The 12624-nt window shown below is 43.9% G+C and overlaps 1 protein-coding gene across 1 annotated transcript in view; it reads left to right on the top strand.

Moving 5' to 3' along the window:
- The window catches only part of stau2 (staufen double-stranded RNA binding protein 2), an 80559-nt gene that overhangs the window by 51413 nt on the left and 16522 nt on the right, over positions 1-12624 (top strand). Inside the window, exon 13 of the mRNA XM_061093901.1 lies at positions 4438-4551. Within this exon, the coding sequence (XP_060949884.1) occupies positions 4438-4551 (114 nt within the window). The remainder of the gene's footprint in view (positions 1-4437; positions 4552-12624) is intronic.

Below are 12624 nucleotides of genomic sequence, written 5' to 3'. Positions count from 1 at the left end.
CCAGCCGTCTGACTGTCAGCAGTGTACGCTGATAGATTGCACTAACATTTACCGTGGTTTCTTTTTTTCTGGTATTTCCTGAGAAAATCCAATTCGTGAATGCAAGTTCTCAATCACCAACTGGCTTCAATAAAACTCTATACTCACTTTGTCTCATTGTCTTAAGACCTCTGTCTGTGATTGGGGCAAAGTGCACTCTAAAGTTTTTGGAGTAGCAGCTTTGTTTTCCCTCAACCATTAGTAGAAGTGAAAGGTATATTAACAGTGCGCTTCAAACACTCTTGACCCCTAAGGTTCCAGCTGAAGTGACTCGATGTGGACCTCTAATTGCTTCTCACCAACAATGACAGCGGGTCAGCTTCGGCTGAAAATGGCTTGTTTATTTTGGTAAAGTCAAAGTTATTTCCGTGCTCTTTGACTCAGTCTCCTGCACTCCACTAGCTCATTGTCCTTCAATACTAAGTATTGTTTTTTGGGGAACACGGTCCTATTAATAGAGTCGTACAATTATATCCTTTGTGTATATGTGCATGTACTTTGCGCCCTCTCGTGCCCATCTAGATCTGTATTTGTGGGTATTTGCGGTGCATATTTGTGCCCTTCACATAAAATTCAAGCATGGCTGCATGAGCGCTATGACTGTGATTTCTTTTTAGTTTGTGCATGTTCGTGTTTGTTCGAATAACGAGCAGCATTTGAAGAGGAGCCATCCAGCTTTAGAAGCCAGATGTCAGAGGTCGTTCCACATTAGTGCCGCCGATCAATCGCAGGCCTTGCATAACTCTCCTGCCTCTTTGTCTCTAAAGGAAGTGGATTAGAGGCTGTTATTGGAGTTGGGACCTGGGATGATTAGTTAGGCCTGTTTAGGATGCATGCACTCACAGATGCATACAAACATGCACTCAAAACAGACTGGCTTGATGGGATAATAGACAGTTTTGTTTTCAAGATGCTCGTTGTTTTACTTTCCAACTAAATCATTGCCAATGAGATGATGCTGTAATGTTCTTTGACGCCAGAAGATCGAGGACTTTTTTTGTCGTGTTGATGGGTTACAGTCACTTGTAAATGAAAGTAAGCAGGTACTTTGTCTGTTTTATCAATTAAAGGGACTCTTACCTTTGTTGCATTTGAGAATTACAGCACATTCAAATCATCCCGCCTTCCTCCAATGCCCCACCCCCTCGTTCCCATCCGCGGTGTTTTTTTGAAGACACTTTATTTACAAGCAGACTTACAACCTACTGCCTCCGCGCACGCACGTGAGTTTTTGTTTACCAAAGCAATGGATTCGGATTAAGAAGCACCGGTAAGTTATTTACATTTACATTCACATATATATTTTTCAGTTCAATGGTTATTTGCGCCTTGATGACGCGGGCCCGAATGCGCCACAAGAAGCAGACGGAAAACCTGCATGTCCATGCAGCAAACAGACAGGTCTGTCGGCCAATAAGGTCCTTCGGTCCGAAGAATTTTATTGGTTGAAGTTTTCACTAAATATTATGAGAGTGAAATAATTGTTTGTTTTTACTCCTGGTGGGTCTGTCTTGCATTTTAGAGTGTCATTACCTTATTAATACCAATTTAACCTTATCCAAAAAAAGTGTGAAAATGCAACAAAGGTAAGAGTCCCTTTAAGTACAAAGAAAGAAAAACCTCTAATTGATTTATAGTTGACCTCCCAACCGCGTTTGAATCAGATTTTGGCTGGTGATGAGAGGATACAAAGATTTAACTTGTCCAATATCATTTTGTGTCAATGAGCATTACAGGTACAAAGAATGAATGTTTGTAGACCCAACCTGAGATCTTTAAAGCTGATTTTAGACATCCACTGAAGTGCGGACATGTTCCTGAAATTGACAGAGTTGCTTTGGACTAAATGCTAACGTTGGCATGATCATATCCTGACAGTGACAATGATAATATTTCGATGTTTCGCAGCTAAAATCTTGACCATATTCTCCATTTTAGGTCAGCATATTTGTATGCTAACATCTGCTAATGACATCTAAGGACAAAGTACTGCTGAGGCTGAAGAATTTGCTCATTAATACTGAACAAATTAAAGATTTCAACAGATTTTGGACTTTGGACAGATTGTTAAAGTTACCAAAGTGTTCACAGTTTGTCCTGTTGGGTAGATGAGCCGTAAGTGCAACTATTAAATGGCAGTGGAGACCTGTCACTGGAAAAATGACAGAATGAACAGAAAACACAAAAGTAGATCTTTATTCTGACTGAATGAAACAGACATGAAACTTTGACATTGAATAATCATTTTACATGTGGATCAAACTTTAAAAAAACTCTTTATGTTTGATTAAAAAATGGTTAAGGGTTTTGATTTAATAAGTTTAATCAACTCCTAATCTTTGGACCCTGATGATCAAACAATACTTTACCAACCAAACGCACAATGGAAGAAGTTGGGAATTCTAAGTTGCATATGTCTTTGCAGTGAGAGGCTGAAAGAGACTGTCTGTTTCCTCCAGCACCATCGAAGGGCCTCACCCTCAGCTGGAGGCCTGACAGCTCGCAATAGATGAACCGAGCCAAGTGCCCGCTGATCAGACAGCATGATTACACCATATATCACAGGCTCTCAACCGCAGCCCCTTGTACGGCCTAAATGAACCAGCATACTGGACCGTTGTGCACACACACACACACACACACACACACACACACACACACACACACACACACACACACACACACACACACACAGATCCATATCTTTGGGATCACACCCAAAGTCCTGTTTTTCTTCACACACAAGCTGAATTCCCAAGATTTATAGAAGCAGCTATTTCCAAACTTTCTGAAATGGGATTCGTGTTACCGGACAATTATATTCCTGCCCCTAAAAAGTCCCCCTCCTCAGTCGTTTTTTTTTCACCCCTCTCTTTCTTTCTCCGTCCCCCTAATGTGGACGTCTGGAGAATTTATTAGAGATTAACTTGTCAGAGAAAGCTTTTTCCACGGCTAACTTTACTACATTCATCATTCATACACATAACAGATAGCATTCCACAATTTATCACCGTGGGCCCATCTCCGCATCAGCAGGTGTGCGTTCACAAGCATGTGTGTCTTCCTCGCGTGGACTATATTTAACATCACCTGATCGCTCATATCTCTGTGCGCACATGCTCATATCACTGTGTGATTGTGTATGTTATGATGGGTCTGTGTCTTTATGGGCAGACGTCCATGTGTCTGGCCGGCTGGAGCACACACACACACACACACACACTTGTCCGCATACGATCATAACTCATTCGGAGAGACGCACACACCTCGCTCTGGAAGCTTTCAGTCACAGGTCATATATGTCTGTGCGTGCATGTGTGTGCACATGAGTTACGTATGCATGGCCAACAAAACTGTAGCTGAGATGAGATCAAACTTAGATCACGCGAGGCTAGTTAGAATACACCCAGGGAAATACACACACACACACACACATACTTTCCCCTGATTAGAGAGTAAAACTTCAACCAGCATAAATAAACAGAGACAAACTAACACATACACTGTATATATAAATTAAACAGATACTTAGATTAACATGTTTTCTACGTAATTATTATTGTTCACTTTGGCCGTAACTACAATTCCCGTCAGAAAATCTAGTAACAGCCCTTTTTTTTATGTCTGACTTCTCTGAGGTGTTTGAAGTACAGTCCACTTGTAGTGAAGTCTTCTAGAAGCCGTGTTGTTTCCAAAGCTAGATTCATTCAAACCTGCTTTCTCACTTTTTCATTTGCCCTTGGTAGTGTGAAACCGTTTTGACTCACTAATGTCCCTCTCCAGTCTCGACTGTCCTTTGTCTCTCTCCATCAGTCCAATATTTCCCTGCTTTCAGTTCTCATGCTTATTTGTGCCATTTATTAGAGTGCCTGCAGCTGTCCTTGGCATAAGTAGGCCAGGCAAACACATACGCACATAAACGGACATATACACATGCAAATGCCCGCGGAGTCAGTGAGAAGTAGGGCAGATAAGCAGTCCTACCCAAAGCCCTTGGATCTCAGGAGCAGACTCTCCCAGAGGAGCATCATGTCATAACAGCCCTAATTGCGCAGCATTTAAGAATGCCTGCAGAGTTACCCTCTCAATGATGAGGGGTCGCCAGTGATGTCACCACCACCCCCTTCGGATACCCCCTCGCCAACACGTGTACACGTCCATACATTCATTTCCCCCCCCATTGCCATCTCGGTGTGGTGTGGTGTGGGGTAATTGTCCACAAATGTTCTGGTGGCAATTAGACATGCAAGATTTACTCTCAAGCCAACCACTTCGAAAAACACGAGACCGTATCCCGCTGAAAACCCCAGCGCTCTAGTCATCTGTGCACTGACTGATGTTTTCCTGTGTTTACTTTTTTGGCTAACTGAATTTGTCGACCTTTGCCCTCTTTCCCAGGTGCAGTACACTGATGCGCAGAGTGGTAAGGATTTTGTGACCTATCTGACCCTCTCCCCTGTGCAAATGACTTTCCACGGCACTGGGAGCACCCTCCAAGCCAGCCATGACCAGGTATGTGTGAGCGTATGTGTGTGCAAGTAAGCAGGGGGAATTCATGCTGTTGGGAGCAGTTCACAAAAATGAAATGTGGAAGCTCAAAGTGTTGCAGCATCAATCTGAAAATGTTCATAATCAATCTGCAATCTGAATGCTCTTGCACAAACCTGGTAGCAAGGAGTTCCTACATCAAAATGCTCTCCATCTTTCCAACCTCGACTCTCATTTAACAGTCAAGTAAGCATTTTATTGCAGTAAAGAGTCTTGTATATTTAATCCTGTGAGGAACAGTGGGATAGAATTGGTTGTTTAACATTTCAATCCCCAATCTAAGTTGTTTTTTTTCTCCATTTCTAGAATAGAATAATGCTCAGGCCACACAAATACATGTCAGATATACATCGGCGTTCTGCCAAGACAGGTTTTTACCGCTGTAGTTAACTCCTCTATGATTTGCTTCAGCCAACATACTGTTAGACCCAATAATGCCTGCTAATATCATCTGTGCTTTACCCCTAAGTATCTGCTTATCCTGGTTCACTGAAGTGTGGCATGTAGTGTATACAGTGTAGTATATAGGTCATATTGTGAGGAGGCAGCGGTCCTCCATCTTCCTCCATCCTCTAATTAACGGAGAAGGCTTGGCTTAATTATTAATCGCCAGATCATCGGAACCACCTGTGGTAATAATCCCTCGTTGCAGTTTGGTCAGACAAGCCTCTGTTCCTCACACACACAGCTGCCAGCTCACTATGATTTTCAATCTATCATAGACGGAGTATCACCACAGCTCGTGGCCGGCCCCTCGTATTCTCTCCCTCCCTCTTCGGTTTTTCTCACTCACTCTCTCTCTCGCGTACTCCCCATATTCAGAAGGAGGCTCTTTGTCTTGTGTTGCCCAAGCAGAAAAGCAGTTGCTTACATTCTATCATCTAAACATAGGACGCCCCTTTGTTCGGCAGCCTTCAAAGCTTTAATAAAGGGCCGGCCCGGTCCCTGAATGGGACAGCTGACAGGGGGCTGGTGCCGCCACCGCTAACTGAGAGCCAAGCCAATATAGGCCAGGCAGGTCTGCGTCCTCAGGACCTGTTGTTGCCAGGAGCACTGGGGCATGACCGACTGTTAGAAGCCTTTTCTTTCCCGCATCTCAGTACAGTGAGGAGCACGACCACAAAGGGAGCACCTAACAATGAGGGGGTCGCCCTCCGCAGCCCCCAAACCCCAACACTTGTCGAACAAAGTAGGCCTGAAGGCGTCACACATTTTGTCAGCTTTGCCGTGATGCTGGTGATGATGCCGGCCGCTGTGAGGATGGAGTAGTTGTTGACTTACTAATAAGGCCCTGGGAGTTTACCTGTGAGTCAATAGAACAGGTTCCCTCGTGTGCTGGACGAGCTCAGACGTCCTGTTGCACCCAATTCAGATCAATCCATCAAGCGTCTGACTCGACAGCTAATAATCCAGGGGAGCTCCACGTGTTGCCTGTGCCACGTGTTGGTCTTGGCACAGATACGCACAAACACACACCGAGCACTTTTATCTGTGCAATTAGACGTTGTGAATCTGATGAGATGGAACAGAGGATGTCCCGGAGAAGAGGCGTTAAACCTTTCCTGGAGCCTGTCTTTGTTGCTGTACACACACGGCTAACAGAGTAACGCGGGCTCCCTCCGGTCCGTGTCATTATACACCTCTCTGGGAATTTCCTGCCTCGTTATCTCATTCGCTTTCATGGAGGTTTATGTCAGGTAGAGCACAGCGCTTGATAAAGATCCGCAGCCGACGGAAATCCTCTCCACACATCTCTGCCCGTGATGTATGAAGGAAAGATGTGTGAGATATGGACTTCAGTCGTGGATGAGTAGCTGAGGAAACAAAACAATACATACAAAACAACACTTGATGAAACGTGTGCCAGATCTGGATCAATTCAAAACGATAAGAAACTTTCTTCTTTCTCTCTGATTTACAGTTTTTGCCTTGTGTTGTTGTCTCCAGACACAATACAACAGAGATTTGTGGGACTCGCGTCTCCATTGAAAACGGTTGTTTCCGAAACGTGTTTCTAATTATTCAAATAAGTCCTTTGTGTATTCCAGGATTTATTTGGCAATTGGGTGAAGAGGCGATACATCAGATGTCAGGTGTCAGGTGTTGCTATAGAAGTGTTAACAAGTCAGATCGGTTTCAACTTTAATTTTTCTGTAAAAAAAACAACTGTTGCAGGTTTTGATTATTACACTTAATTAGCAGCTGTCATCATATGGCAGTAAAACAATGACTTGAAGAAAGAACACACATGGCCCCCGGAACTTTTTATTGTCTTTTGAATACCAATGAAAATATGTAATCTGATTAGTTAATCGTCCAACTGTAGAACAGTAGCAATAGAAATTAGTTAGTCGTAAACAGGCTTTCTTTTTTTTGGCGATCAAATTTTTATTGGGATTTGAAGGACAACAATCATCATCATTCAAGAGCGCATAAATAAAGTAATTACCGTATACAAACATAAGTATACCCATGTACTCACACACACAGATACACACATACACACCGGATAATAATAAAATGAAAACATAAAAATAAAAGAAAAACGTAAACAGGCTTTCTATAAATACTGAGGTACTTTTTTAATTTACATTTTTGAAACGCTTTATATATAGGGTCAGATTTATCGTCTCTGCCTCTTTTGCTCTTTGCTTTAAATATGTTTAAAATTAACAAGTTATTAACAAGCTCAGCTGGTTGCTTGGCTTCACTTCATTTCTGTCCACGTTTACGAATAATCAATCTCCACATCAAACGTAGTTTCTGTGGTGCCACCCATTTTTATTTATTTATTTTGTAAGTTTCCGCCTTGTGAACACTTAACAATACAGCTGAGCAAAGTTTACTCTGAGCAAGAGGTGGTGTCTCCACCTCCTGCTACATCGGGACACGTCCTCAGGTGACATTATCGGCTGTTTTGGGCACATTTTTTTCATCAAGTACTGTGCACTTAAATGGAAGAATGTATCTCTAACATACTGAAACATTTATGCACCAATAGAGAATTGATTGCCCATAAAAGGTACAAAGTTGGTGACGTAAGAGTAAATCATTTGTGTGGGAGAGTAAACACCAATGATCCAGAGCAGAGGGGTTGGCAGTATCATTTTTACAATGGCTTTCCGATCTTTATCAACAAGTGCAAACACAGACAGGAACACACACCAGAGACGCACCTACACATAAACACACACACACACCACAGACCTGAGGTGCCATAATCCCTGGCCTTGTGCAGACATTCCTGGCGGGCCTGTATGTGCGAGAGATATACAGCTGAGGGCTCTTTCTGACCTTATGTGCCATTTATTCGGTGCCATCTGCCAAACACATGTGAGCCCGCAGGCTGCTGCATTCAATGAGCATCGCCCGGAGCCAAAGATGTTTGTCAACATGTCCTCCAACAAATAGAGGAGAAGGGAAAACGGCAGCGTAGAAAACAACTTTTTTGGAGGAAGCACTGTAAAACACTGTTTTACTTGTTCTCTGCGCCCGTATTCAGCTGCAGGATTATATTTTGGTGACCTCTTGTTCGAAGCGCACTCATGCTTACAACCATGAGCTACTCCGTGACCACAAACTTCCAGCCCCGTTGTCTGCTCGGTTCCCCTCGCTCTCATTGATATCTGTCTTTTATTAAAGGCCGAAAATAGACCATCGCACTTCGATATATATTTAGACATATTTCCCTCCATACTTTTTAAGACAGGCCAATTCCTGTGTTTGTTCTGCAGAGCTGAAGTAACTGTCTGGCAGTCCCTCTGTGGCGGCAGTGGGACACCAGGGGGGCCAAGGCCCACTGAGCTGTGTGTGAGGTGTCGCTGGTCCAACATGAGCAGGCCGCAATCGAAGATGACAGGGGGACTGTTGTCTGCCACCAGACTCTTGTGTGTGTTTGTCTGTATTTGTGTGTGTGGGGTGGCTTTGCGTGCAGCTATGTCCTCAGCTGAGCCACCCTGGCTCCCAGGGGCACCGTCTCTCAGATTGTCAGCTGTGGCTGCATGGGTCTCCTGCAGCAAGAGCACATTGTGGCTGATTTGATATGACATGCCGGACATCAGGATTAAATGTGTTGTAGAAGTGTTTCCAGGTAATGAGGCCCACTGGACGTCTTTGTCAGGATTTATTTCTTGCGAGCTGCATCAGGTTTTCCAGGTGTCTGGTGTTTTGGAAAATCTTACTTTTCTCTCTTCTCTTTTGAGTCAAACCAATTTTCTTTATGCACGGAGATGGATCCCTCTTTCCCAGACATTCGGCCGACATTAACTTAACCAAAACACCATTTCTTCACCTGTTTGCCCTCTTCACCTCTTCTGTTATCTTCTGCCAGATCCACAGACTCGTACAGATAACCATGCCACCAGGTTACCCAGGCCGCCCTGAAAAAACAAATCATTGAACTGTTCTGCCAAAATTAATTGGGCATCTGACCTTGTCCCTGGTATGTGGATTTGAAGGATGAAGGGCTGGGGGGAGCTAATAATGAGGCCCAGTGCTGAGGACTACAATTATTTGCATGTTGCACACATTCCTGCCTTCGTTTATTTGTTTGGAAGTGTGGATATAAGTGAGGGAAGAAAGTGACAGTAGAGTGTAGTGAGTACAGTGGCCCTGATTCATGGTGTGCTGACTGCTGGGACGGTCTTCAGAGATCCCCCACCGAGCCCAGGAGAACAGCAGGAGAGGGAGCTGCAAAGGGCTGGAGGTTGCTCAGGCCTCGTGTTTGAAGTCTTACTTCCCTAGTGGAGCGCAGACGTCGCCCCAGGCCGGGCTCCTTGCGGGGGGTCCCGCTGGAGTGTTACCCAACCAGGCAGGCAGCTGTCGGACAGCCTCTCCTCCGCGCTTATCTGTCTCGTCTATCTCCTCTTTATGTGCCTGTGACGTGTAACCAAACACAGCACCTGGACGTATGTGGGGAAAACAGAGGAGCGGGACCTCATCTGCGTTTACACAACCTGAAATCTTTGAATGGATGTGAAAGAGAGTCATCTCTAAGTGTGATTAAATTTACCACCCTCTGTCTGTGTTATTTCAAGCAGAGGGTGTCGTTAAAAGAACGACACCATCTCCTTGAATGCAATTTTTAACGCTTCATGAGGTGATTTCCAGCTGCACGTGAACAGGCAAGTTGTCAAACAAATCACGTGATATAGTTTGTCAGGATTTTCCACTTCAGTTCATACATGTTATGTCTGTATCTGCAGGAAAGTTTGGGTTTTAATAAATCAAGCTTGAAAAGCACCAATAAATGTTTGGCTGATATCCGGTCACAGCTGAGTGCAATGATCCAAAACATTGGCCCGCAGGAGCATTCATCTGTTGCTTCTCTGCGCGGAGCCAGTCCAAAGAATTTCCACGGCTCCATGGAAAGGGACTCGCGAGAGGAAACACAAGTACTGTTAGAATTAGAGCAGATAGAATTATCTACTGAATGTAACAACAATAACATCCCGGTTGGTTTGTGGCCCGAGTAAAAACCACTGTCCACCAGGCAGAGTGCTGGTGAAGAGCTCTGAGACACGGCCTTTATAGAGAGGTTTAAGGTTTTAGCAATGCTTCACCAGTGATACATTTGTGGTGAGCCAGATGTGAAACCTTTGTGTTGTGGGTTGTGGCTAGAAAAGTTTGAGAGTTATCCCAAATTGAGCTGAACATTTTTACTCAATCTGTTATATTAAGTGAAATTGTAGTATTACGAGGCCTAATCTCTTTGCCACAGAATAGAGTGATGGATGAATAGCTGTTTAATGTCTTTGTTTGCAATGTTTCAAAATTCATTCATTCAGCCATCTTGAAGCGGACATTGAACATTTAATAAGCATTTTGTGGTTGCAGTTCGCAGCAGGAAGCACATGTTTGCACAGCGCGCCTTCTCATGTGTAATTAGTCCACATCATACATAACCAGAGGGGGAGTGGTCACAGAGCCCCCCCCCCCCCCCACGCTCCCCCACAACACCACCTTTCGTGGTTTTCCCGCCTCCCCGACACCGCCTCACCCAGCACTCCCACTGTCAGACCTACCAGACCCCTGCCGCTCCCCCCACCCCCCGGTTCCCACCCTGGAGAGTGGACAAAGTGAAGCATCCACGGAGCGATCCATCACTCCCGCCTGTCTTCCCACACTCACTCCTCAGGAAACACCTTTCAGACCAGGAGATTAGAGTGAGATGGGAGAGGAGAAGAAGCAGTGAAAGAATGATGGAGGAGGGGGGAGCGGGGTAAAGGATCCAGAAAGGCAACAAGGAAAAGAGAGGGGGGGGTTAGTGGAGAGAAATTGATCGAGTGGGATTGCGAGAGATTGATGACGACAGGAGATGAGAAAATGGGAGATAGTGACTGTCTTCTTTTTGGCGCACCAGAGGAAGCGGGGACGAGTGGGGAGAGAATAAACATGAACTTGCCCATTAGGGGACGTGCTGATGGTTTCAAGTGGCCCCTTGGAGCATTAGCATGTCTGTGAAGAGCTGACATGGTGTGGAACTAAACACAGACACTTGAGTTGGACTGTGCTTGATTTACTTTTGACATAATATGGAACATTTAAAAAAAACTAAACTAGCTTGCACTGTATTTAGTATGAAATTCAAACTTAACCATGAAAGGTCAGTTCATCCCTCACTTAGGAGCTGCGGATAATTATTATTTCCATTAGTCAGTAAACAACTGATCAGTTAATCCACATATCATTCAGTCTTTAAAATGTAAACATGTTGAAAAATATTTAGCAAGTTTTCAACATCCAAAGCAGTTTTTCTCATCAAACCTCAGAATCCCAAAGAGACCAACTGGAGTAAAAGAAATTACGTCATTTTTTAAAAAGCCTTAAACATCAAATGTTTTTACTTAAATTTTGTAAAACAAAAATGTAATATCCAGATTATTACCTCCACTAAGGTTTGTTTATTTGCTAGTTAGCAGCGTGATGCAATGACTTTTAGAACATGGACTTGTAGTGGAACAATGCGTTGTTGGGCGGTTACTAACCCACAATTGTTAGGTACAGTATATTTGTGATATGGGTAAGCTGACCCTTTAACACTGTGTAACAAAGCAACCAGCCTTGTGTCACGATCCCTGAGCAATATGAGTTTATGCTGACATGCACCTCATGTGCAGACAGCTTTTCTAAAAGGTTTCCTCTGGTGTGCATGTGCCTCATGTCATGTAATGCAAGGATCCGAGCCGTACCTCAGACCTCAATGAAAAGAGAATCTCTCTTTTACTCTTCATGCTTACATGAGCTCTGCGTACTAATACATCAAAACTCTGAGCAGCAACGAGTTAACAAAACATGGATGGAAGATGATTAAACGGGCTTCCATGACAAGAAACAATATTTATCCACAAGTGCCGGCGAAGCAGACGATAACTTCTGTTCTGTAGTTATGAAAACAAAACTGAAATCCTCCGTGTCTGCGCTCCAGGCTGTTGGCGTGTGTTGGTAAAGTATGTGCGAGAAAGTAACTCGACACTTGTCAGAGACGTGTAAAATTGTCAAGACACTCAAATATATGGCGAGCATGACAGATAGTGTTACCCTACCTGTCAGTTTAGATTAAATTCCATAACCTGCAGTGTCTCTGAAAGCTGAATTGTTGACACATGATCCAGTTAGAGAGCTGAAAACATTCGAGGCGGTGCCCACGACTGATCATGAATGTGATTTTACTTGTACGATTACCATCCTAATTAGCTTTTGTCTTTTCTTTTTTGCAAATAACAAGTTTCGTTGTTGGTAACTAATGAATAAACGGGAGGTTTTAAGTCTGTTTATGTGTATACATATTAATTGTCCTGCCCCCCCCCCCTCCCTACCTCCCTGTTGCTTTCGTACCTGTTAGACCAGTGTGATTGCTTTAAGGTAAACAAAGGTGCTAGATTCATTATCACCTCTATGCTAAGAGGAGCATTATATTTTGGCAGTGGCCTTGCAACCGTAGGTGCTGTGAGACTACTAGTGTGATTTCCCACACACACAAATTTGGTGTAAAGGTCCCTAAACCGGTCACACCTCTCTTCACTAATCACCCCCCCC

This window comes from Limanda limanda, chromosome 20, assembly GCF_963576545.1.
Source record: "Limanda limanda chromosome 20, fLimLim1.1, whole genome shotgun sequence".
NCBI classification, from domain to species: domain Eukaryota; kingdom Metazoa; phylum Chordata; class Actinopteri; order Pleuronectiformes; family Pleuronectidae; genus Limanda; species Limanda limanda.
This window is presented reverse-complemented; position numbering and strand designations above follow the sequence as displayed.